This window comes from Camelus bactrianus, chromosome 25 (genome assembly GCF_048773025.1).
Source record: "Camelus bactrianus isolate YW-2024 breed Bactrian camel chromosome 25, ASM4877302v1, whole genome shotgun sequence".
NCBI classification, from domain to species: Eukaryota; Metazoa; Chordata; class Mammalia; order Artiodactyla; family Camelidae; genus Camelus; species Camelus bactrianus.
In genome coordinates this window covers 31,200,040-31,226,277 of record NC_133563.1, presented here as the reverse complement: position 1 = coordinate 31,226,277, position 26,238 = coordinate 31,200,040, and the positions used below count along the sequence as shown (strand labels likewise).

Here is a 26,238-nt window from a genome sequence, read left to right as displayed (position 1 = left end):
GGCGCTCCCGGGATGACCCTGCGCCAGAATCGCTGGGCCTCCGAGCCTGTGGGTGAGGTGCGGGGTGTGGAACAGGGGAGCCATTGTTCTCTGATTAGAGCCTGAGGCCCCTCTGAGGCTCACGTTGGGCCTCTTAATATGGAACCTTCCCCTGCTCCAAGCTATAGCATGCTGCCTCCGCCCCCTCAGAGGCAGACCACTTGCCAACATACCTGAAAGGCTGTCCTCCTGATGTGGGGGGGGAGGGGGTCACGTGACTAAGGGGCTTTCCCTGGGGTATAAAGGACTTAGTCCCCATCTTGTCCAAAGTCAAGCATTGTTCATCCAACGGCTTTCGTGTAAGACCTGCACGGTAGGCATCCCCTTCTCTGGATGGGGCGGGGAGCCAAAGCGGGAAGGAGGGGGTTTTGGAGGGGGAAGGAGGGAGGGGGACGAGGATGGAGGAAGAGAGGAAGGGAGGGATGCTTGCAAAGGGATCTGCGACCTGGGTGCTGCTGCAACCTGTAGCTAGAAATTCAAAGGCACCCTGAGCTTTGTGCGAGGAGAAGCAATGCCAGAGGGCGGCACCTGGGGAATGTCCCTGGGGGAGAGATCCACCACGGCACAGCCGCGAGGGTCCTCCCAACCCGTGTGGGCCAGCGTCTCGCCCTGGGGCACCCGGTGTGGAAATCCAACAGTTATTAACTGCAGGCTGGCCTTACTGAGACCTGGTACGGGCGGGCCTGCCCCACCTTGACAAGGATTACTCCACTTAATCCTCACGACACCCTGCGGAGGGTAAATGGGCATTTGACTGCCCAGGAAAATGCGTTCCAGGCAGCGTCATTGTCTGGCTCAGGGCACTCATCGAACGGAAGGCAGAGCCCAAGCCCCTACCCCCGACCCCACCCTGGGTCTGTCCAGCTAGAGAGGCCTTGCTCTTAGACGCATCCCAGACGCGGCGGAGTGAGCCAGGACTCCAGTGAATGCAGACCAAGATGAGGCCAGAGGACCCCCAGTCCCACAAGACAGCACTGCCCTGGGTCACTGACAGGCCCGGAGGCTTCCTCGGGCAAATTAGGAAAAGGCAATTCTTCCTCCAGGTGGACACAGCCCCCACCCCCACCCCCAAGGGCACTTGACTTGGCCTTGATAAGGTTGCTGGATTTGGGCAGAGGCCCTGAGCCGTCCCACCCCCAGGTCCTAGGGTATGAGTCCCCCCATTTCAGGGCACAGGGCTGAGCACGTGCTGCCTCCTCTGGGGCGCCCTGATTTCCCTTTTCTCAGCTCCCAGCTGGGGACTGTCAACTGGAGTTCACACCACACCCCAGCGAGCGGCTGGCCCTGAGGGCCGTCCCAAGCAAGTATAACCAAAATTCTTGACAGTTATACAGCGAATAAAATTCCTAGGCTGCTTATGTGGGGTTTAGTGATCAGTAACACACCTGCAGCAAAGACTGAGTCAGACTGGCCGACGTCAGTTTGAATCCTGGCGTTGCCTTGTGTCCCTGCAGTGGTCCCTCTCGGTGAAGGCGGCCTTGGCAAGTTACTGGACCTCTCTGAGCCTCAGTACCCCACCTAGAAAGTTCTAGAGTGTCCTTCCTAGCCAATACCCAGGGATGCTGGGTGGAACACTCGACACTAGGAAGGCCCAAATAAATGAAAGTTCGTGTCTAAAGGAAAGAAGTCCTGAAGTTTGTAACTTACTTCTAAATTGTGATAAAATACACAAAACATAAAATTTACCATTTTAACCATTTTTACGTGTGCCAGTCAGTAGCCTTAGGTACATCCCCATTGCCGTGCTAAACTCACCCCCATCCATCTCCAGAACTTTTTCATTTTCCCCAACTGAAATTCTGTCCCATTAAATACTAACTCCCTCTTCCCCTCTCCCTATAACCTGCTTTAAAAATATGTTAGTGCTAAGTCAAGATTATGTCTGTAATAAGGTCAGTTTTGTTCATTTGCATTCTAATAAAATAGATGCTGGAAAATCCAATAAACGTATTTGCAATTCCAATAAACATCACCCTCAGCCTGTCTACTCTGAGAGTCAGGTCGACCCAGGGGACCATCTCCCTGAAGTGAGTGTTGCAGGAGAAAAAGGACAACCTCCACAGCACTAAACCGACCCCCTCCTTCATTCACCAAACACGGGCTTCCGCTCAAACGGGGAGTTGGAGCCTCCACTGTAATTGCTACTCTCTGTCCAGCCTGTACTGCATGCTGGACGCCGTGGCTGTAACTACAGATGATTTGGAGCCATTTCTCTCCATCAGGCACTTGTGAGTGCCCTGCGTGGATTAACTCACTCAGTCCCCAAAACAACCTCATAAGTTGGATTGTTAATACAAAGGGCACTGGATTTGGGAAGTGGGGTGAATTTCCCATAAATCGTCAGTCTCTGGGCTTCAGTGAACTCACCCGTAAAATGGGAGTTTGGACTAGACGATCCCACTGCCTCTTCTGAGCTCCGACATTCTGGCATCCTCGCGTCGTTTGATGGTAACAGTATTGAGTGTAAGATAGCTTCAAGGATGGGAAATAGAGGCAATATTTTGTAATAACTGTAAACGGAGTGTAATATTTAAAAATTGTATAATTTTTTTTAAGTTTCATCATCAAAAAGGAAAAAGAAAAAATCTGTCTAGTAAGTGCCAGGTAGTGACATGGGCCTCAGTTCCAGGTGTGACTTCAAAAGGGTCCCCTGAAGTGCCTTCAGTTTTGCCCCCAACTCACAGAGTTTCCAGGGCGTGCCACTTTCCAGTGGGAGAGCTTGTCCAACCAAAGAGCCCGTTTAACCTGGAAAGTTAATCTACTGTGGGAATGTACGTGGCTAAAAAAGGTTACAAGGGAGCATTATGTCTGTCGGATACCAAGCAGACTATTTGAGAAGGCTTGAGCTGAGTGTGAATCTCAAAGAACTCACATCTTCTGCTCTTTTATTCACTCAACAAACATTTATCTTACAGCCTCCAAAGGCCGTGCTGAGCCCTGGGGCAAGTTCACAGAGTAGAGATCCTACAGCGTACAGATGTCTTCTCCCCTGGGACACCTTCCCCAATGCCAAGCCCCACACACCTGCAGAGCAGCCCACTGCAGCTCTGGGTACCTATGCTGGGCCACCAGGACACGGGACAGCCTTTGTCTCTGGGAGAACAAATTGGAGAAAGTGCCCCATCCTCCAGGTCGATGCAGCCCTGCAGAGGGCAAGCTTGAGAGCTGACCACTGGCTGCATTTCAGCCCCTACTTGCCCTCCTAGCACAATAACTTTGCACAGTGCACAACACATACAACCGTATTCAGCAGCCCTGTGTATGCCCCTGAGGTATGATCACACTGTATCATCATTCAAACTTTGTCCTAAAAACATTTCTAAAACAGAATATGTATGTATAAGACATCCGTTTATCTCACATTCTTTGAGGAGTTATATTCCCAAGGGTCTAAAACTATTCTAAATCCCTTCTGTCTTTAAATTTTTCCTTCCTTATTAAATCCAAGGTTAAAAAATAAGTAAATAAATAAATCCATGGTTTATCTGCTTGAGTCAATAGACAGTAAGTGGTTACTGAAGTTCAATATTTACTGCTCAGATTATGGGGCAGCTACCACTGAAATGTGGCAGGATCCTGACTGACCCTGCCCACCACCGCCTTTCCCCCAGGCCGTCCCTGATCATGCCTCTGGAACCTCCAGGCCTGCCACGAAGTATTTAAATTGCTCAAAAGCCAAGGAAAGGAAGAAAGATGGAGCTCTACAGGAAAAGCAGTGTTTGCTAGCAGGCCGTGCCACAGCGCGATGGCCATATCTATTTGTGTGATGTTGATAGGAGGGCTCAGAGCCAGCCTGCTCAACAAGGCTGTTCCAAATGCTGGTGGATCAGAACCCATGGGCATAGGTCACTCCAAATTCAGTTTGCAAAAGTCATACTTGGGCACCTGTTAAGCTGCTCCCCTCCCCCATTAGCCTTTGAGTCGCCAGTGGGTCAGCTGTGTTTTCCTCACTCTGCCTTCCTGGCTCCTTGCCGTGGTGCCTGACACACAATAAATGACCACTGATTTGCTGAATAAATAAATGAGACCAGAACCACGTCCTCAAGGAGTGCGCGGTGAGGTTTCCATTTCACAGGTGGATAAACTGAGTCTCCCAGAGGGCACGTGATCTTCTGGATGTTGTACTGCTGGTAAAGCCACTAGCAAAGTGGGGACAAACACCGTGGGGACTTTTCTTCTTGGTCCACCCTGCCTTATGGGACAAGCAGCTCCTGTGGGGTTTAATGTCATGGTTTCTGAAAGCAGACTCGTCACAGACTGCTGACTTCTCTCCCTGGAGGCTGTTCCAGTCAATGCCAGGGCCCCACCCTTTGCTCTGCTGCCATGATTGTGCTTCTCCTAGGAGTGCTGATGGCCTCGCATGTCGGTGAGTAACAGCACTTTGCTGGATTTCTGGCTTCGTATATAATGACACACTATCAACACTCAGACATCTTGTCAAATGCCATCTGATTTGCTCATTTTATCCCCTTGCCTAATGAGTGATGGAAATCAAACATAATGCTAAGCTCTAGGGTTAATCCAGTTGACAGTTCTGAGCGTGCTGTACGGTGCGTGGATGTGAGGGATAGGGGATGAGTGCGGCCCTAGGGAGAACGAAAGGCAAGGGGGCCCGTTAGCAAGGCTCTCTCCACCCAATAGCCCGTCTCCTCTGCCCACTGTCCCTTGCTTTGCTGAGTCCCTTGGAGTGCGCTGGCCGTCTTGACACGCAACGACTCCCTGTCCCCTTTTGGAGGTATATCCGTTGTAAAGGGCAAACATTCTACCCTCATGTTCTAAAGTTGGGTCCTCTGCCGCCAAACCCTCTAGCCACCTGAGCGAGCTCCTTGGCAGCCAGGGTAACCATTTCAGGTCCACCGGACGTCCTGGCTACGACTCTCAGGCTCCCTCCTGCGATCGTTCTTGTCTGCATATTCATGCAGTTCTCGAACACCCCAACTCACCTCCTTCCTTCCTGCAACTGGCTGGACACCGTCCTAATTGTGATCACTCATTTATCTCAGCATTTTTCTCCATCTTTTCGCATATTCATGTAAACTCTGGACCAGCCCACCGACCCTCCTCTCTCTCTGGTTCTCATGCACAATAGTGAGTGGGAGGCACTAGTGATCATTTACCTTGACCAAGGCGGCTTACATGCCCATCTCCAGCCAGAAGGCCACTCCCTCAAGGCCAACCAGTGTAAAATACCGGGCCGCCCTGGCCTCACCTGTTTTCTCTAAGAGCTGACCTCAGAGATCTGGCACATAGCAGGTACTAGAACAATGTGCGTAGATTTGGATTTACGGGCATCCTCATTGCTCTCCCGGCTGCCGCCTCCCAGCCCGAGCCCAGTCCCTGGGCAGGGGCAGTGTTTGTGCTAACCCTGCTCTCCTCCTCAATTACAGGGGGCCACCCTCTGGACACCCCACACCTTCCACAGGAGCTGCCTCCAGGACTCTCAGAAAGTATCAGTAAGGATCCTTTGATGTTTGCTTAGGAGACCTAGCTGGGGAGAGAGTCGTCTAGGGTATCGGCAGAGAAATCGATCCCTTCTGAGTGTCCCCTAGAGTCACTTACTGCGCTGGCCTTTGTAGGTCAGGTGACTCGGATAAGAGACTCAGAAGCCTTTCCCTCGCAGTCTACCCTGGTGTCTGACCCATCATTGGTCTCTCCTTGGAGACAAAGTACTAAAAACTCTCATCAAAGGACAGAGGCCAGCTGCAAGAGGAAACCAGGAGAAGGAAATGGGTGGTCAGTGAGGGCTACGTGGTGAACGGCTTGGAAGGCAGGACACAAAGAGAAAGATGACAGCTTAGCGCTCTAGCGAAGAGCAAGGGGGAGCCGTGATCGCTCCTTGGAGAAGGGAGGGTTTCCCTGGTGATGGACTGTAAAGCTTCCTCCGGCGGGCTCTTACACAGGGATCGCTGAAGAATCCAGTGCATGGTGAGCTGACAGGTGAGATTAACTCTGAATTAAGGGTTCGTTGCTGAGAGGCGAGCTGAGTCATCCAAGTTATCTGTGCAGGAGCCCATGCAAGCTCAGTGATCAGTCCCAGCCAGACACAGATGATAAGTGACCTCTCTCCAAACGGCATAGCCCCCACGGGCAGTACAGTGCCCACTAGGAGGTCCGCTTCATGTAGACGTTTCAACACAGGCTTTTAGAAGGACCATGGCCAGGAAACAGTGTGCCAGCAGGTCATGCCAGCCATCCCTCTGTAGCGAGAACAGCATGGAAGCAGTCTTCACAGCAGTCCAGGAGCCCCCAGGTAACAGCAGGGACCAGGGGAATGGGGCTCACGTGGAGCAGCCCCAGGACCCGCCCCGAACTAGACGCTTCATTCGCCAAAGGAGTCAGTATCTCTAGTGACCACTTCATAGGTATAGTTTCTAGGATGCCCAGAGGGATGTGTCCAACTGCAAGAGTCATGACTCTGATGGAGACCCAGAACGTGGCCACCCCTCCACCCAACAAGTGTTTGCAGTTCACCCACAGTTCCTGCCAGTCCAAATACATCTTACCATCCAGGGGTCTTTTTCACCCCTGAGCATTGTTGTCTGGCAACACAGTTCACGGTTTATCTTATCAAGTTTCCATGGTAACCTGTGTTAATAAAAAGTTAGCCCCAGGTCAGATATATTGTGTTAGAGAAGCATTTTCATTCGTTCTTCCCCTGGGAGTGAACAGGGAAGGGGAAGGGGAGACCCCAAGTCTTTCTCATTTGTTTTCCCTTCCTTCCACGTAGATATGACTTTCTTCAATGGGGTGTTTAAAAATGTGGATGGTGTGGCCGAACTTTTTGGTAAGTTACACCTGAACTTGCTTTTACCCGTTGGGTGTCAGGGCACAGGACGTGTGTGGAAAATCTAAGGAAATGATCAGGACCTTGGGCTCTGCCTTCTTGGCTCCCACGGCCTCCCCAGCAAGCTCCCAACCATGTGATCCAGGTTCCAGCAAGAGTAGTGGTGTCTTTTATCGCAGGGAGAGTCACTGAGTTGCCAAGCGCCTTCGTAGTCCTGACTTCATTTGTCCTGACCACAACCTGGCCAGGAGGGGAACAACATTCACATTTTACAGGTGAGGAAACTGAGCCTCCGGGAGTTCAGGGACTTGTCCAAAGCCAAACAACTAGAAGGGACAAGGCCTCCTCTGTCCAGAGCTGAGTCCCCCTACACCAAGGTAGTTTTGTTTTTCCTTCTTGACCAGAAAATATACGTAAAGCTTAAGAAGCATTCCATTTATCAGTCGTGGATCTGGGATGCGACTGTCAATTGCATGGCACTGTGATGATTCCTGCCATTGATGGCTAAAAATGCCCCAAATAAGATCATAATATGACGGACGGGAGCAAGATGACTCTGAACTGCTGTGGGATCAGAAAGTGCTGGCCGTGAAACTGCGCTTACAATGTACACGTGACTAAGTGCAGGTGCCTTGTAAGTTTCTGAAAGAAAATGTGTGTTTACATATAAACACACACATCTTATAGTAGCTTTTTCCATCATTTATTCATATTTCTGATGAGGCTGCATGGAAACAAAACAGGGAAAGGAAGCCTGAATGAGATAGGAAGAACCTAGAGCAGTCGGGGTGGACGTGGTCCTCGCAAACAACTTTTGCTCTCCCCAGGCTCCCTCCTGTGACCCTGTGCGTTTCAGTCACTGCTGTGGGATGACCCCAGTAAGCACTTCACGGTCCTGCAGTCACAAAGGCAGAGAGTGGAGAGGGTGAACCTGAGATTTAGAGTCAGAAAGCTGGATACTGTTTTCTTGCCAATTTTGTTTGCAAGAGCACTTTGGGTTAGGGTCAGTCGTCATCACTGGTGGATACCTCGTGCATTCTCTGACCTTCAGTTTCCCTACCTGGGAAGTGGAGGAGGCAGAACAGCATCTGCCTTGCAGGATTAACAAGGGGTCTGTGGGGTCACAGACCAAGTGAAAGCTTTCTAAAGCACTACTCACCCTATCAGTTTTATCTCTTGTGCAATTTAAAGTACTTAACAGTTTCTGGCACATAGCAGGTGCCCCCAGAAGATTAGTGTCTATACCCCTCTTCTTCCTGCACTGATTTATAGTCCTTTATTACCAGGAACTTATCATTTGAGATCCATTCAGCAAAATAATAATAACTTCAATAATAAAGACATATAATTACCTCACAGAAGCCATCTGAAGTCACAAGGATTGGTGCAGTAGTTCAACACCAGTATCAGAGACCCAGCACACCTGCAGTCTTGCCCCACTGCTACCCTAGGCATACTGTTTTTCAGCTTTAGATTTGGGGCCTCATGGCTGCAAGGTGGTTGCTGCAGTTCCAGCCAGTATATCCTCACCACATTCAAGGAAGGAGAAAGGTGTAGTCAAAAAGTTCCTCTTACATGACTTTATGCTTTATTAGGAAGGAAATATTTCCCCAAAGCCCTTAACAGACTCCCCCTGAAGTTCTTTTGGCCACATCTGGGTCTCACGCTCAGCCCTAGACTCATCACTGTCATGGAAGCATGATGAGCTGAAAATGGTCATGAAACATGCCCAGGGACTTGGGGAAGTGGCTAACCTTCTTTAAGTACTTTTCAGCTTTGTCTGTTAGGAAGAGGGACGAATGGCTATTAGGTGGGAAGCAGCAGAGGCCACAGCTTGTAAAGCTGCCTCCCTTCAGGTGCCTAGAACAGGCCTGAGTGCACAGCAGGTGCTCGGCAGGCTGATGAGGCACCGTCCGCCCGGGGTGTGCAAGTCCCGGGAACGCGAGCTCCCCCTCCACTCTGGTTCCCCCTCCCCCAGACTGCCTGGGCCCCCACTTCACCTGGCTGCAGGCTGTCTACACCAACTTCCCCGCGCTGCTCCAGTTCGTGAACGGCATGAAGTGTGTGGCTGGGCTCTGCCCCCGGGACTTCGAAGACTACGGCTGTGCCTGCAGGTTTGAGATGGAAGGGCTGCCTGTGGATGAACCTGACAGGTGAGCGAGACCGACAGGGAGGGCTCCTTTGGGGGTGGGGGTGGAGGCCTGGCTGAGCCGTGGCAGAGCACAGATGCCGGAAGCTCCCCGGACTGCGCTCGTGTTGGGAGGAGTCCGGGGGCGTGCGCGATGCAGTTTAGAATCTTAGAAGCACCCGGGGTTAGCAAGGATGTGGCACACAGCTCCTGGTAGCAGGCGGGTCAATGGGGACCATCGGGTGGGATCTGTTAGAGCTTTATCTCAGCATTTTTCTCCATCTTTTCGCATATTCATGTAAACTCTGGACCAGCCCACCGACCCTCCTCTCTCTCTGGTTCTCATGCACAATAGTGAGTGGGAGGCACTAGTGATCATTTACCTTGACCAAGGCGGCTTACATGCCCATCTCCAGCCAGAAGGCCACTCCCTCAAGGCCAATCAGTGTAAAATACCGGGCCGCCCTGGTGTCACCTGTTTTCTCTAAGAGCTGACCTCAGAGATCTGGCACATAGCAGGTACTATGAGCCAGTAATGCCACTGCTCTGTCCCTGAGGGGCTCTGTGACCTTAGGCAAGTTGTTTAGCCTCTTTGTGTTCCAGCTTCCTCACCTGCTCAGTGGAGGTAATAACAACACCTACCCCTCAGAGTCGCTGTTTAGGGTCACGCGACCAAATACAAGTGAAAGTGACAGGGACTCGGCCCGGCTTAACCGCGTCAGCGGTTGGTAACGACAGTCCTCGAGTCTCGGCAACGGGTAGTGACAGTAGCGATATTGGCAGGGCTGCAGGAGCAGTGGTGGCGGTCGTGAGAGTGGTGGCAGTCACAGCTGGGCTGGCAGCAGTCAGAGTAGTAGTGCCGGTAACAGCAGCAGAGCAACAGGTGTCCTAGTGGCCGCAGTGGCATCAATGGTAACAACAGCAGAGTAACAGGTGTCCTAGTGGCCGCAGTGGCATCAATAGTAACAACAGCAGAGTAACAGGTGTCCTAGTGGCCGCAGTAGTCTTAATAGTAACAATAGTGGTTGTCATAGTAACTGCAGCGGCGTTATTTGTAACGGTAGCAGTCGCAGCCAGAAGCAGTGCTAATGAAACTGCAGTGGGGGTGAGTAGTCGTGGTGGAAGTAGTGACAGCAGTGACTGGAGACGCAGCACAGCCGCAGCGGTGTGGAAGCAGGAGACTGAACCCACCCCTCACCTCTGCTCCGGGACCACGTCCACACCTCACCGGTATTACACTTGCGCCCAAATCCAGTGTGATGGAGCGTGTGCTTTCGTTGACTGAGACTCACAGGAGATAGGGAAGGACTCCCCTTTGTAACACACTGGACAGCCCATGGTAAGTTGTTTCTGGACCAAGAGGACAGTTTGCCATCTCTGAGACCATGAGCAAACTGACTACTGGAGGCAGCCGCTGACATTCAGAAGGGGAGAGGCTGAGTCTGCCTGGGCGGGGTGCCAGGGCCAATTCTGGGAACGTGTTTTCCTTTCAGGTCTTCCCTTACCACTTCTTTTAGTTATTAAAACACCTTGTAAACCTAGAAGTCAAAGTAGTAATTCACCACTGTCTGAACGATCAGAGCATCGATGGGCAAATTGACAGAATGGTGGGTCATGCCCGGTTTCAGTTACTTCACACGGTTCAGTTGCTGGGGGTGGGAATTTCCAGACTCTTGGAGGACAGGTTATTTCCACCTTGAACTTGCACACCAGATCCCCAAAATAACTGCAATCATTTCTTGAGTGCCAACCACATGGCAGGGTCTCTATGGACATTCTCTTGACTCCCCCGAATTCTTACGAGTTAGGTGGTGTGAGAAACTTAGTAGCTTGCCCAAGGCCGTCAGCTGCCCGTATGTTGTTTCTCCTTTACACTGGTCTCCATTGACCTCTTGTACGACTGCAAGAGCCACCTGACTCTCTTGTTTAGTGTCAGCCTCTCTCTGTGACCAACCTTGACCTTGGCAAGTTACAGAGCTCTTTGTGACTCAGCTTTCATATGTGTAAATGCTCAAAATAACAATAGCACCTGCTGAATAGGTGACATAATCCAAATTTAAACATCATGTGTATGTGTGCATTGGCACTAAGTGTTTGAAACAGACCACGGCCAGGAACCACCCAGAGACACAGAATGATCGTGCACTCTCTGCCTCTCTTCTAACCCCAACCCACGCTTGCACCCTGACCCCTCCCTGTCCTGCCACAGCTGCTGCTTCCAGCATCGCAGGTGCTACGAGGAAGCTGCTGAGATGGACTGTCTCCAGGACCCCGCCAAGCTCAGCACAGACGTCAACTGCGTCAGCAAGAGGATCATATGTGGTGAGCACCTCCAGGTGCCCAGGAGGCTGGGCTGAGCAGTGACAGCTCAGAGACCCCAGTCCCAGGCTCCCAGGGTCCACTCTCCTCTTCATCGCCATTGGTAACATCACTGGGTATCCTTAGAGCCCTACCCAGGCTGGATTGAAGGCATCTGAACCTTGCATGGAGCCAAGGTGCAACAAATGCTTTTTGAATTGAAACAAGAGTTGATGAGCAGGTTATTTGATTTACAATTTTATGCTTGTCGCAACTCTGGGAGCCTGGGAAGGGCAATTGGTTTGCTACTATTGTGTGATTTAAGGGCAATGAGTTACCAACTCCAACCTCACATGGGGAGGAGAAAAGCTGCTTCAGAGATCTGTTGCGAAAATTAAGCAATGCTTAAATGTAAAACAATGTTACATTTAAAAAATGTAAACAAGACATGGTTTGATCCAAGTTTTAAACTGGGTTGTTTGGATCCTTACATGAGAATAGACTGAGCACCAGGCAGGGAGGCAGGAGGACTAGTTAAGCCATTGATGTAACCCAGGTGGCTGATGATGGGGAGGGGGTGGAGATGGGGAGACATGGTCAGACTCAAATAGGCTGAAAGTAGAGCCAGTAGGATGGCTTGATGGATTGGGTGTGAGTGTGAGAGGAGAGGAGTGCCTAAGGCTCCCAGGCTGGGCTCGCCCAACTGAAGGGGTGGAGCTTCATGGATGAGATGAAATCGGCATGGATGAGATGAAGAGGACCACAAGAGAAACAGGCCTTTGCGGGGGCAGATCAGGGGTCAATTTTAGAGTTTGCATCACCTCTTGGGATTCCCAGTGAGCTCTTCTCATCTGCTCTGCCCTTGCTCTGTGTACAGAGTCCAAGGATGCTTGTGAGCACATGCTGTGTACCTGTGACAAGGCTGCCATCGAGTGCTTGGCTCAGTCCAGTATCAACTCTTCCCTGAACCTTCTGGACACTTCCTTTTGTCTGGCTCAGCCTCCAGGTAGGAAGATCCCGGCCCTGCAGCAGAAACGGAGTTGATGATCTGGGGCAGGAGCTGGTCTGGGACCAGTGTTGCTGCGTTCCTTCAGGTGCCAAGTCCAGCACCTTCTAACATGCCCCAAACCCACTTCTCTAATGTGTTTTCTTTCCAGAGACAATCAGCAGGAAAGAGCGGCTGACACTTCTGCCCCGAGGTAAGACCTTCCCGGGAAGCTGCTCTTCCTTGGCCAGAGGGCCCTGACCACCAATGTGAGTGGGGGATACACCTCCTCCCTTCAGTCGGCCTCACCGGAGCTGGAGTGACCCGTGGCACTGAAGATGTGTCCACCTGTCCCTGACCAGACACACTGTCACTTCTGATTACCCAATGCACATCCAACATCAAATGGCCCTTGCTGCGTACACAGGTGTGAGTAGAACCCAGTTAGGATGACAACCTCCCAAATTCTTTCTCTCGGTTGATAGTCGGAGCCCTGGCATGCAGTGTGACCAGGACAGGGTCCAGGGCTCAGAGAGGCATGGTGGCTCCCGGCTGGGTGAGCTCCTGGCCACTGAGGCCTCCCCAAAACAGATTAACTGCCTCCTTCCTCTGTCTTCCAGAGCCTGCAGCACAGGGAGCAGCCCGGACCAGGCAGAGGCTCCTTGAAGGGGAGGCTTTGCCACTTTTCAGGACACAGGGGGCTCTTAAATGACTGTCTGTTGAACTGAGCAAGGAATGATTCTGACTCTAAAACATGCATCTTATGCAAAAAGTGAATTAGGTTTATGCCCATCATTCCTTGTTCACAAAGTTCCCACAATCTCTCACTCCCAACACCATGGGTGCCTGGGGATGGGGCGTTTGGGGTCCACTTTGACAGAGCATCCTTCCTTTCCTGGGGCCAGGGTCTCTTTCTCAGAACTAGTCCTGCTGTGTTTGTTAGAGAGGAAGCTGATGTGGCTGTGCGTGTGGATGTAGGTGTGCCTGTGCGTGCGGTTGTGTGTAGGTGTGTGTAGGTTTGTGTGTGTTTGGGGAGTGTGTGTGTTGCATCTCTGTGTACCTTCTGAGTCCAGCGCCCTTCTTCCTCTGCCATCTGCCTCCTATTTGCATAGAGGTCTTCTCAGGTCGGGGTGCCACACGCTCCAGAGCCACAGACTTTCAGAGTTTGCAGCCCTTTCATTGCCACAGCCTGTGTCCGATGGTGACACCTTCCCCAGCAGAACCCAGCGCTGGCTGGAGCCCCTCCTGAGCTGGGGCCCTGCTGGGCACACCTGTGTCCTGGGAGGTGTGTCCTGAGGCAGGACAGGCAGCGTTTTACACCCCCTCCTCCCTTGTCCAACGGTCCGGCTTGTCCTTGGAGACCCTTGGCACTTGGTGTTGACACTGGGTGTGTCACTTATTGCTGTTGGGGGGGGGTCTCTTTTTCCAGTGGTTTCTGTGGAGCCCACGGACTCCAGCCTGATGGCCCTCTCGGGAGAAGGTGAGCACAGGGGGACTGGTGTGTAACCCAAATACCTGTGTTTTGTTTGTACGATCTGCCTACTTGCTGGAATTAGGTCCCCCAGGATGCCCCCAGCCGGGGTTTGTGGTGGAACAGCCTCAGCTGCCTTCCAGAGCCCCTCCCACTTCCTCCCGACCCCCACATCTCTTCTCTGCTTACTCAGCTTTCTCCCAGACTCCTATTCCCACCTTGGGAGAATCGTCAGATAAAATGCCGGACCCCCACCCTCGACCACTGATGTTGAATTTCAGATGCACAGCAAATACCCTCTCAGTATAAGTATGTCCCAGAATTTGCAGGGGACATACTTACGCTAAAAGGTTATAGGAGTTTGTTTATTGCTCTCCTCTTGTGCCACTGCTTCTGCAAGTTCAGAAGCAGAGGCTTATCCCTGGCCGTCCTCCACTTCCAAGGGCATGTCTTCCTCAACAGCTCCTAGACAGCCCGTGCCTTGGAGTCCAGGTCCAGAGAAAAGAGGAAATGAAACCTATACGGAACCAGAGCTTTGGCACTTGCCCTGCCCCCAGGGAGCAGTCATCCCAATGTGATTGGCAGCGGCCACTTCCATTCTAAATGGAGGACGTGATACAGGCTTCATGGCCTCACAGATAACCCCAAATTCGTACATTTTCTACTTTCTTCAGGCTGAACCATGCCTTGTGACATGAGCCTGGGAAAGACCCAGGAAATAAGATTCCTCAAGGAATCTAGAATCTAACTGGAGGAAGAGAATGGATACACTTACATCTTCACTCCTAACACACGTGCACTCACATCCATGATCTAGGCAGAACCTGAAAATGTCCTCAGAGGAGGAGGCAGCCTGAATGCGGGGCTCAAAAGTCCATCACACAAGTGCAGGTGGGACACTGTGAGGAAAAGATGTGGGGCTCAGAACTGCTCTCACCGTCATGGGATGAAATGATGTCTTGGAGTCAGGCAAGTTTGGGATGGGTTCCCGGCTCTCCCGTTTTTCAGCTGTGTGATTGAGAAGCAGGGTTTAAGCTCTCTAAGCTTCAATTTCCCCTTTGTATTAAGCAGGTATCGTCTTTTTTTTTTTTTTTTTTTCCTGTCCTGTTAAGGGCCAGATAGTAAATGTTCTAGACTTTTTGGACAAGAAGATCTCTGTTGCCACCACTCAACTCTGCATCATAGTAGGAAAGCAGCCCTAGAAGATCCATAACTGAGTGGGTGTGGCTGTGGTGCCAATAAAACTTTATTGACAAAAATGGGCAGAGGGCTGGGCTGTAGTTTACAAACCCCTGGAAAGGGATGATTATACCTGTCCTTTAAGGTGACAGAAGAGTTAGACGAGACAGAGCATGGGAAGATTCTGGGCCAGTGTCTTCTAGAAATTCTCGTGTGGCTATAAAAAACTGCACACACCATCGAATCACATGGATACTGGACAACTTGCCTAAAATACATAATCTCATTTAATGATCTTACAACCCTATGAAATAATTGCTATCACCTCCACATTAAGATGGCAAATTGAGGTGGAGGGAGAAGTTGTCCAAGCCCAGAGCTGGGTGGTAGGGCTGAGATTTGAGACCTCCACTGCTTCCAACCTTACTTCTAGATTAAACTCCCTCTTAAGCTGCCTTCCCCAACAAAGTCTTTCCAACCAGGGAGAATAATGGCCCTTTCTCCCAAAGAGGTCGTTTGCTGGTCTCTGCCTACCCACGGGACTGGTTGTAATCAGGCCTCTTATTCACTAAACTGGGATCTAATGGAGCAATAACGTTCAGACATAGTCCCCGATCAGATTGCCCAGGCCTTCTCTCCTCTGGTTAAGGTGCTGAGCTGGGATGGTAATCGAGATTGGGCTGTTTCTTTTCACAGTGGCTGCTGAGACCAGCGCTGACCGACTGACCACTCTCTCCAGGACAAGTAAGCAGAAGGGACTTCAGGGGAGGACAGCATGGAACCTAGTGGGGAAATGCCATCTAAATATTTGTGTTTGGTTCTGGTGACCGCTTTTTGACAGGACCTGGAGGAAATATATACCCATTTTGCAGATTATATAGGAAACTGAGGTTAAAAGCTCTAAGTCATTCAGCAGTGACTTGTGGACTGGTTTCTAATCCCAGTCTTCAAGCTGTAAGCCTTGTTTTCTTTCCAATGTATCATCAGAAGAATTAACCTATTTATTTTATTTATGGTAATTAATAACCATGGATCCTTTATTAATAAGTATATATAACTGATAATAACTATTTACTAGTTACTAAGAATGACTAAGTCAACAAACGGATTCCTTAGTTAACATTAAGGCAGGGACACATTGAGGACCTCCAATGTGCCAGTGTGCCCCTAGGCCTCTCTGAGCTAATCCTCCCTGGTCCTAGGGGCCCATTATTTGCCACATTTTAAAGGTAAATGAGCTCTGAGAGGTGGCGCCATTTGCCCAAGGAGCACAGCTTAGTGTGCCTTTAGTTCTGCATCTCGCCTTGGACAAGAACCACCTGCCCCAGCTTAGAACTGTTGAGATTTTCTCCTTTGCTGGAGCATTCGTGTCCACATCAGTACATTCCAAAACCTGATCTTCACATCACATCATCATAAACTTGGTCTTTGACAATTTGAATTGAAGGCTGTTCCTTCCCTCCCAAAGCATTTTGAAGTTACCGCCTCTAGCTCTGTGTGGTACCGCCAGGAGGGAAACGGGAGCCCCGCGTGGTGGTTAAGGGGAACAACGCTGCCGGGAGGTCCGGTTTGCATTTCACCCCTTCCTGGCTCTGTGACCTTGACCAGTGTGTCCCCTTTCTCCTCTGTGAATGCGGGTGAGCCTGGTACTAACTCGCGGGGCTGTTGCTGAGTTAGTAAAGCTGAAGCGCTTGGCGCTGCCTCTGGAGTGTAGTAAGTCTTAGTTCATTCGGGCTGCTACACCGAAGCACTGCAGACTGGGCTGCTGAGAAACAGCAGGAATTTATTTCTCGTGGATCTGGACTCTGGAAATTCAAGATCAAGATGCCTGCACGGTCAAGTTCTGGTAAAGGTCCACTTCCTAGTGCATAGACGGCTGTCCCCACACTGTGTCCTCACACAGCGGAATGGATGAGGGTTCTCTTTCCCTTTTATAAGGGACCTAATCCCATCATAAGAGACCCACCCTCATGACATAGTCACCTCCCAAAGGGCTGCCTCCAAATACCATCATATTGGGGGTTAGATTTCAACATGTGAGTCTGGGGGGAACACACACATCCCACCTACCTCATAGTAGGAGCTTAATAACTGTTAAACAGCAACAGACTCATTTCACAGAGAAGCCGGGGCTCAGCAGCCCTCCTGAGGCCACACCACAAGCAGTTGGAATCCGCAATTCTGCTTTCTCATTCTCCTCTGCTCAAAAAATCGTGATTTTTATTTATTTTCATTCACATTCTAGAGAAGTCTACTGTTGCAAAGCATTTCAACAGACTCACTTGCTTCCAGCCTGATAAGCTGCAGCTGTGCTCATCAGCAAGCCTGATTCTGGGGGGTGGGGGTGTCTCTGGCTCGGCAGGGACCCTGCCCTCACCAGGTCTCCTGGCAGGTGACCAGGGATAGGACAAAAATCACGTGGCCGCCTGTGCCCCGTGGGCTCGGAGCCGCCTCTGGAGACCAAGGTGCACAGACTGGGGTTGGTGTTCACTCTGGTTCTCTTCTTTTCACAGAACCAGGCCAAGACAAGGAAGGCACGGAAGGTGCTAGGGCCACACCCCCTCCAGGTAAGCTCACTCAGCTTCGCCCATCTTTGTATATATTGTTGTTGCTTATAAAAATCAAGTGTGTTTCCTACAATGGAAGAAATCATTGAAACCAATTTGCTTTTATACTTACCCCCCAAAAACAGACAAATGAAATGAAAAGGTAGATCCATTAGTAGGAAGATATGGAAGCTTACCTGCTAAAGAGATGCATTTAGAAAAAATAGAGAAAACTGTATTTACTTTTCTATTTAAATCACCTGCACTTCCACATTATAAAGATTTTTATACGGTAAAATTTGAACATGCTTTCTTCCAGTCCCTCCCTCCCCCGCTGAGCATAGCAATGAACATAAATAAAACGAATCTGAGATCACTTGACAGCCCTGGTTTTGCAGTCTGGGTTGTAACACTTCATACAATGTGATGATATTCCCTTGACATTAAATATTTTTCTGTACCGTGATTTTTTTAGAGGCTGTACGATTGGAATCCTATAATTTATTTAACCAGTTATTACTAACAGGTGTCATTATAAATATAGACACGCACTTTCTTTATGCCCATCTACTTCTGATTAGTTTGTCAGGATAAATGTCTAGAAGCTGAATTGCTGGATAAAAGGTGTGATCATTTTTGGACTCTCAATATGTTGCCGAATTGTCCTGGCGGAAAACTGAATCAATTTACACTCAGATGCACATTTCAGTAGCCAATACTGGGTACTATTATTTAAAAACAAGCAAATGAAAAGCTTCTAGCTATTTTTAATAGAAAAAAAGTGATAGCTTATTATTTTCCCTTCTTCTCTTTGATGAAAATTGAAAGTGATTTTTTTTTTTCCCTGAGCTGGGCTGGCCTCTCATTCTGGGACCTTTTGCCCAGGTGAAATTCTTTGCAAAGAATTTCCAAATCTTAATCAAATTTATGGAGTTAGGTTGTTAATGTCATAGGACTAAGGATATCGCGACTTGGGCCAGGTTTGCCCTGAGATGCACTATGACCTTCTCAGAGTAGGAGGTGAAGGGTCAAGAGGAATTTTTCCTCCAATGGGGCAGCCAGTGCAGGCAGGGTGATTAGCGCAAAATTCACTCATCTTAGGAGAGTGTGGGAGCCTCAGATTCGATTTGCACCAAATATCTAGAAAGTTCTTACCCAGGAGGGTTTAGCAGGAGACTCAGACCCAACTGGGAGCAGACACTGGGCTTCTGGGACCTCCATCCACTTGTGGAACTTTCCACGTGGATGGTTCCACAGTCACTGAGCAATTCTAATGGCTACTATTGACTGTTTCCTCATTGTTAGGAGTTTAGCTAGAAGGATTATTTAAGCACCAAAACGGGTGTCATTAATACAATTTTACATTGGTAGAAGCTGTGTGATTTGCCTCAGGTCATGCACCTAGTGTGTGACGGAGCTAAAACTCCAACTCAGACTTCTTGACCCCTGACATCGTGGTTCTCCCACCTCACGACGCCAACTTGGTGAGAAACAGAGCCAGACGTCTGTTAGAGGTGGCGAGACAGAGTTTGTTCAGACTTTCATAGCAGGGGAGGGGCTTAGGGATAAATGGAGCTCATGTCCGATTTGTGCAGAGCGGATGGGGCATTTAAAGGGAGAGTGAGGGAGGAGAAAGGGTGGGGGGACTGGCAGGAGCCCCAGCGGAGTCGGAGGGAGTGGAAAATTCCAAAGAGAGGGTAGGGGGCTGTTTGCAGAAACGTGTGTGGCCAGGCAAGTGTGGCTCTCGGCAGCGAACTTTCTGACTGCTTGGAGCTTTCCCAGGCAGGATCTGAAGTAGGAGCAGGCAAGGCTGAGTCATCCCAGGGACACGGCCTCTCTTGAGTGTTAGAAACCAGGCCAGGGTTTGTGTAAGTCTCTCAGGGTGGGGAGTGTTGAGAGCTTGCAGTTCTCATAGACCAAGGTTGAGGCCTCCCCGAGCAGAGGGCCTGAGGAGCCTGGCTGAAACTGGGCCAAGGAGAAGGTCTTTGTCAGTTTCTAGCTCTCAGGGGCGTGGCAGAAAGTAACCATCTCCCGGGCCTTTGTTTGTGGGGCTGGAGAATCAGACAGGATGCTAAACCTGAGACCGAGGTCACCGCAGGGCTTCTGAAGGGCCTCCCCTAACCCATCAGGACCGGAGCGCTGAACAAGCAGAGACAGAAACCCAGATGTATGAAGCAAATCAGTACGGCGGGTTGGGGGCAAGATCGCAAGCCAGTCGCCCAGGCCTTGCCCAGAGCTCTGGGCACCGAGCCTGGGTCAGCAGATGAGGCGGGCAGAGCGTACGGATGCTGCCTTGGTTTGGACCAGCCTGAGCTGGAGAATTGGCCTGTGGGCTGGAGACTCTCTTGCCTCCAGCTGAGAAGGCAGGTGGGATGGACGTGGGAGAGCAAAGGGAGATCCAGACAGTGCCAGGGAGAGCGTGAGCGGGGCAGGGCCACGGCACGGCTGAGCATCTCGCACTGAATTCTGAGTGTGATGAGAAGCTGTTGCAATGTTCTGAGGGGTTGGAGGAGGAGTTTTGCTTTGCCTACACTCTTGAGTCCTGTGAGTTGGCTGAACTTCTCCACTATTCTTTTTATCTATTCACTCGTGGGCACCACTGGGTCGTCACTTGGCAGGCGCATGATGGGAAACACGACGCAAACACGGGCCTGAGAGGCTGTGACCGTTCTCTTCCATGAAATGTCACCCGAGGGGCCTAGCTTGGGGTCCTGTCCATTTTAACGTCATCACAGTATATTTGGAAATTCTCACGTAGCCTTCACAGATCCCCGAGGTTCTGCCCTGACATCCGCAGACCCCGTGTGAGGACAGTCTGCTGACGCTCTGTTGTTCTGGGATATCTGTCTGCATTTGGTCTTGACCTCATGTCCATCTGCCAATCTCTTCTTGAACCACTTTTCGAGTATGGACCCTAACGAGGTGTGTTTTCAGGATCTGCAGAGATTGTCGCCACAGCTAAAGCCATAACCATCATCCCCGCCAGCAGTAAGTCTTTGGGGTTGGCAGTGTCATCCATCAAAAGTGGCCCTGGGGAGACAGCTGGAAGAGGTGAGCGGAAGCAGGCAGGGCAGCGTCCTCCCCTGGCCATGGGATCCTCTGGTTAGGCCATTAGCCAAGCCCCTTAGGCCCCCGTAGGGCCCTGTGACCATCTCACCTGGTGCCGCTAGAAAGCGCCTTCCCACTTGCTGCGTGAGCACTTCGAGGTGCAGAGGGGGCAGCACTCACCTGTAGCCATCAGCTGATGGAGGCCAGGCCGGGACAAGGAGCCCCTGACCGAGGGGTCTTGCTGCTCTCACTGGCCCAGAAGGAGAGAGCTTGGCGTCAGCAGCACCATGGTTTGTTGGACAGAATGAGACACTTGGGTCCTGACAGTCCTCCTCCTTGACTGTCCTCCCTTCGGTGTCTTAGCAAAGGCCCCGCACCTGCAAGCAGCCGCCACCGGTGGGACACGCAGGAGGGCTGTGTTCATACCTGGGCAGACCCTCTGCGCCTGCATGTGTCTTGAGCGGGAGGCTGGGCAGAAGCCCTGCGCAGGAGAACGAAGGTTCTTCCCCCGAGGAACCTGTGACGAAGGGGTTTGCACAGTGGACTTTTGCCAGACTTAGCCCAAGTTGCAGGCAGAGGAGGCAGGGAGAGGGAGAAGGGGTGGTGCAGAGAAAGAGAGAGAGAAAGGAGAGAGGACGGAGAAAGAAGAGAGTCCTTGTTTCTCATCAGCCTGTGACAGGTTCACCTTCCTGTACCTGGAAAGTGGGGACGACATGCTGGTGATGCCACAGCTTGGAGAGATGCTCTTTTGTCTGACGTCCCGGTGTCCAGAGGAATTTGAATCTTACGGCTGTTACTGTGGGCAAGAAGGACAAGGCGAGCCGAGGGATGCCCTAGACAGGTACGGGCGGGCGGGGGTGGCAGGCGGGTGGTGCTGATGCTGCCGGCAGCGAGGGGCGAGCACCCTGCTCTCCATCAGGTGTCCATCCCTTCAGGCCCACATGGAGCTTGCTGTGTGCACTCTCTCACTCAGGCCCATTTCCCTCCTGATGAGAAGCTGAGGCTCAGAGGCTGGATTGTCTGAGGTCATTCAGCTACAAAGGGACAGAGCCAGACAGATCCAGATCTTTTGGTTTGGGAGTCCAGCACTCCTCCACAAATACTGCTCAGCTCCTCCAAGAGGGTCAATCTGCCAAGACACCTCAGAAGACCCCAGATCTGCCTGTTTTGCAATAAGCAACACGTGGCATCGGGGTCTCCAGCTGATTTGCTCTGCAAGAGGACTCATCGAAATTAGCTTCTGAACAACTTTTAAGCGTAACTGCCAAATTTTATAGCTGCCACTCCTGGAAGAATTTTCACTGACCTCGTGCGTTCAGTAATTAATTCATTCACTTATATAAGCACTTAACCCACATTTCCTGAGATTTTGCTCTGCGCCAGACACCACGCTAGGTGGAGACACACACATGATTAAACCTAAACAAAGCAGATCGAAATAAACTGCCTATGCCGGGTAGGAGTTTGCATCGTGAAAGAAACAGACAATTCAGCACCCATGCATCCAGCATGACTGACGCTGCTTTAGATGCGGCACCGTTGTGCAGTGGACAATCTGAACAACCATACCTGGTGGCCCTTGCTGTGCATATGAATCAGCCCAGTGCGCCCTGGAAAGGAGGCACCGGCTTCTCTCACTACTATGGGGAGAAGCAGGCCTGGAGGGAGTTTGGGGGCAGCTGAGGGCTCTGGGCAGTAAAGGAACCTCCTTCCTCCTAGGTGCTGTTTGTCACATCACTGCTGCCTGGAGCAGGCGAGAAGGCTGGGCTGCCTGCTTGAGAGGCCTCCTCGGTCACCAGTGGTGTGCGTGGATGGGAGCCCCAAGTGTGAGTGCTGTGGGCCAGTACGCTGGGTTATTCTTTCATTAGGGTCAGCCTCAGGACCATAGCTCATCTTCAGATGCTTTTCCAAGCCCTTGTTCATCTATAAGGCGATTTCCTGCTCCCTGTAACTTCAAGGCCCTTAATACTGTCCCGGTTCCACTGAGGAGGAGGCTCAAGTTCAAGAGGATAGGTCAGCTGACACAAGTCACAGAGCCAGTGAGAGCAGGTGGGGAAGGATGTAAATCACCCGAGCTTACTGAGTACATACCATGTGCTCTTCTAAGTTCTGGGTGTGTGTGAGCGCAGATCATCCTCACACCCGTCCCATGAGGTAGCACTGAGAGCCTTCCCATTTTACAGAGATGACTGAGGTCCAAGATCACACAGGAGCTGGGGTTGGGACTGGAAACCCAGATTGCCTCAGACCCAGAACTGAGTCTTTATGAGGCCAGCGGGTGTCTTTTCCTGAGAAGCAGAACCCTTTTCCCAAGCGAGGTTTCCTGAGAAATCTCATAGAAAGGGGAGCAACTCCAGCTGAAGGGAGAGGTGGGTCTGCAGCTCCACTCCTCCCAGCGCTGGAGGCGAAGGCGCTTCTGTGGCCATCCAGGGCTTCAGCCGGGGGCGGGGGGAGGGGCGTCAGGAAACAGCCCCACCCCCATGAGCATCACTGTACCCGGCTTGCGTTAGAATTGCCTTCATCTGCATCTCAGGTGGCACTTCCTCATCTACATCAATGCATGCATTTCCCTTATGCTTTGCAGTTTAAAAGGAAGTGATCCCGAGTGCCTTCTCAAGAGCCCTGCAGGGATGTGCCTCACCCTCACTTTTGGTCCAGGGAAGCCCCCGGCTGAGCCATCAGTGCTCCTTTCTCCCTGGGTATCATGAGCCCAAGACTGAAACATTTATCTTTTGTCCTCTAGGGGATGAGGGGCCAGGGGTGGGTTTAGGGCTCTGAGTGACAGGATCAGATGTTTATCGTTTGTGATGCAATCATGCCTTGAGGTCACATGTGCACGGTTAAGGGCGCCTTTGCCCCCCTGGCCTCACAGAATCCAGGGGTGCTGCTTGTGCACTCTGAGCTTCCATGGGCTTCAGTGAACCAGTCCCGGCCCTCTGTGAGCTCTGAGCACAGTGTCCTGTAGCAGACGCAGGTGTCGGGCAGTGAGATGTGAGGGCGTCTCGGAGCCCGCTCTGGGCTGTTCCACCCTGGGCACGAGGGTGGAAGGGCAGAGCTGCTCGGGGGGAACAGGCTCACGGGTGTGTCCCCTCTGCTTTTTTTTTCTCCTCTGCTCTTTCTACTTCCTGCTGTGATGTGAAGGCCAGTGTAGAAGATTTGGAGGGTCCGTGTTATGAGAAAAAGTCCAGTTGATCAATACTTAATGGCAGGCTCAGATGAAAAAATTAAACTGACCAAATATGTCTTTGAAAACCAAAGACAACAAGGGTACTGTGTGCAGAATGCTTATCTCTGTCTGAGCACCCCCAGACTCATTCTTTCATTTGAATCACACGGATGCTCCCCACACCGCCCCCACTGCAGGCCACTGAAACAGTCAAGGGGTAAAATAGGGTTGCTAGGTTGAGCAAATAAAAATACAAATAGCAAAGAAGTTATTTCTGCTGTGATGGAAAGAACCACAAGGTAGGATTCAGTGGGCGCCCCCGGGAAGACACTTCATTTCTCCGGGAAGAGGGTGCTTAAGGAAGCTTTCTGGAGGAGGGGCTTCCAAGTGGATTCTGGACAGACAAGTCTGAGTTAACAAGGAGGAGAAAGTTAGGAACATTCCCCATAGAGGGATCCGTGTGTGCCGGACCAGGAGGTTCAAGATGTGGGGTGGGACGCAGGGCTGAAGGAGCAATCACCCGACGGTGTCTCAGGTCTGCTGCTCTGTTTTTGGCCTCTAAGGTGTGGGGCAAAGCCTGTGCGCGAAGCTGCTTTGTGCCTGTGACCAGACGGCGGCCGAGTGCATGGCCTCCGCCTTCTTTAACCAAAGCCTCAAGTCACCTGGCAGACAGGAGTGCCGTGGCAGCCAGCCATCCTGCGGGGACACCATGCCTTCCGCTTCCTCCCTTGGCTCCAGCTCCGAGGAGAACAGTGAGGAGGCCCTGCCCCGCCCAGAGAGCCTGAGAAGAACCAGAAGATTCCTGGGGAAGTCACCTGGTCTCACGGGGACCAGGCCACAACGTGGCCCCAGATAGATTCCCAGGGAAAATGATCAGCACACCCTGTAGTTCTGTTCCCCTGTCACCTCCCCAGGCTGGTCTCCTTCCTTCCGTCCTCAGCAGAGGCTCAGAGCGGAGAGAGGCAGGGGGGTCCTTGCACACACATACTGTCATCTGTCAGCTCACATTCCGATGTGTATGCTTCCTAGTGCATGCTGAAAGCTCAATAAATATTCCAATCAACATTTCTTTCTCTTTTTTTTCAATTTTATTTTTTGGGGGGAGGTAATTTTGTTTATCTGTTTATTTATTACTTTCGGTGGAGGTACCGGGGATTGAACCCGGGACCTCGTGCATGCTAGGCATGCACTGTACCACTGAGCTATACCCTCCCGCCTCCAATCAACGTTTCTTTGTTTGGTTTTGTTTATAGGAAATGTTGTAGGGACTGGTGCATGAATAGATGGCAAAGGTTAGATGACAGAGGAACGGAGGGGAAATTAATGATTTCCACCCCCTAATCACTGACAGCTACTTCTTCTTCTATTAAAAAAATGTAGAAGGGAGTATGTTTAATCAATCTTATGAGATCACTGATGGGTCATCACTAACCCACCAAAGATGTATGCCAAGGGCTGAGCTGACAGCTCTTCTCACACGTACCCTAAAAATACACTCGCCACCCTAGTGATTAAGAGAGTGGCCATATGCCACGGTCACCCCCATGAAGAATCACTGATAACTCTGTCTTGGGTCTGGCAATAGTAAACAGGTTTTAAAAAAAAAAACAGGGCTTATCCCAGTGGCTGGAAGTTTGGGAGATGCAAATGCCTACTTGGACGCAGGAGGACAAATACAATGGGAAATATAGAAAAACCTGAAATTATATCACCCCCCCACCCACCGGATAGTTACTGAGATTTTACTGTGTCCCAGGCAAAAGGCAATTGCCTTCAGAGTCCCCCTCAATATTTGATAAGGACACAAACTCCATAGTTTCCACTGCATCCTTGGTTCTCAATTCCTGTAGGTCATGCGTCCTGCAGTGGGATGATACAGAGTCCCTGCCTGCCCCTCCGACAGGCGGGAGAGCAGAGCTACTGAAGAGTTCGTGTTCACTGAACTTCTTATGGTATGGACGGAACTTTCCTGAAGACCTTAAAGAATCAAAATGTTGTCATGCCAGGGCAATAGCTGATACCCCTCCTACCCTCCAGAGTAATCACCTCTGAACACACACACACACACACACACACACACACCCCTGGAGAGGAGGAGAGAGATCGACTTCCATCAGATCTTTACTCCTTCTGGCCTGCTGCACATGGGGGCAAAAGGGCTCTGGAGGCCAGAGGAAGGCTCTAGGCAAAGAAATGCAGGTGAGAGCAGCCGGCCATCAGCCCGCGAGCACTACAACAGTCCAGGCAAGACATGCCGCTGACGGCACCCCCTTCCTTTACCAGCAGGTGTTTACTATAAGTGCCCACTCCCCATGGCAGTCGCCGTGCAGAATGGCCAGCATCCACCTTCTCCACACCCTCATCGGAGGCAGCTGTATACTGCTGAAGGGGAAGAGCCATCGAGGTGACCCACTTTAAGTTCATGACCGCAAAACCTCACATGGATGCTCTACCTTTTCTTAGTTGATTTTTCTGCTAAAACAATTGTTTGGCCCCTTTTCTCCTGTCTTTAAACCTCCAACACCTTCCCTTGCCCTCAGCTGCGGAATGTCAAGAACTGTGAAGAGACTGAGATTTTACCTTATTTGCAACTT

The 26,238-nt window shown here is 51.0% G+C and overlaps 1 protein-coding gene across 1 annotated transcript; it reads left to right on the top strand.

Moving 5' to 3' along the window:
* The first annotated feature begins 227 nt into the window (after positions 1-227).
* Positions 228-24,709, top strand: OC90 (otoconin 90). The gene is made up of 15 exons (XM_074353094.1): positions 228-352; positions 4,285-4,405; positions 5,427-5,492; positions 6,767-6,823; positions 8,802-8,976; positions 11,161-11,273; positions 12,127-12,255; positions 12,407-12,448; positions 13,664-13,714; positions 15,581-15,628; positions 17,398-17,451; positions 20,365-20,481; positions 21,148-21,319; positions 22,198-22,304; positions 24,208-24,709. Exons 2-15 carry the CDS (start codon positions 4,363-4,365, stop codon positions 24,498-24,500), a joined length of 1,467 nt encoding a protein of 488 aa, XP_074209195.1. The 5' UTR covers positions 228-352; positions 4,285-4,362; the 3' UTR covers positions 24,501-24,709.
* The last annotated feature ends 1,529 nt before the right edge of the window (positions 24,710-26,238 follow it).

What these genes read in the sequence shown, in the direction of transcription:
- OC90 (XM_074353094.1), top strand. Translation starts at nt 4,363, where the DNA reads ATGATTGTGCTTCTCCTAGGAGTGCTGATGGCCTCGCATGTCG. An exon ending in AGGACTCTCAGAAAGTATCA is followed by an intron (nt 5,493 to 6,766) that starts GTAAGGATCCTT and finishes CCTTCCACGTAG; the next exon opens with ATATGACTTTCTTCAATGGG. An exon ending in TGGTGTGGCCGAACTTTTTG is followed by an intron (nt 6,824 to 8,801) that starts GTAAGTTACACC and finishes CCCCTCCCCCAG; the next exon opens with ACTGCCTGGGCCCCCACTTC.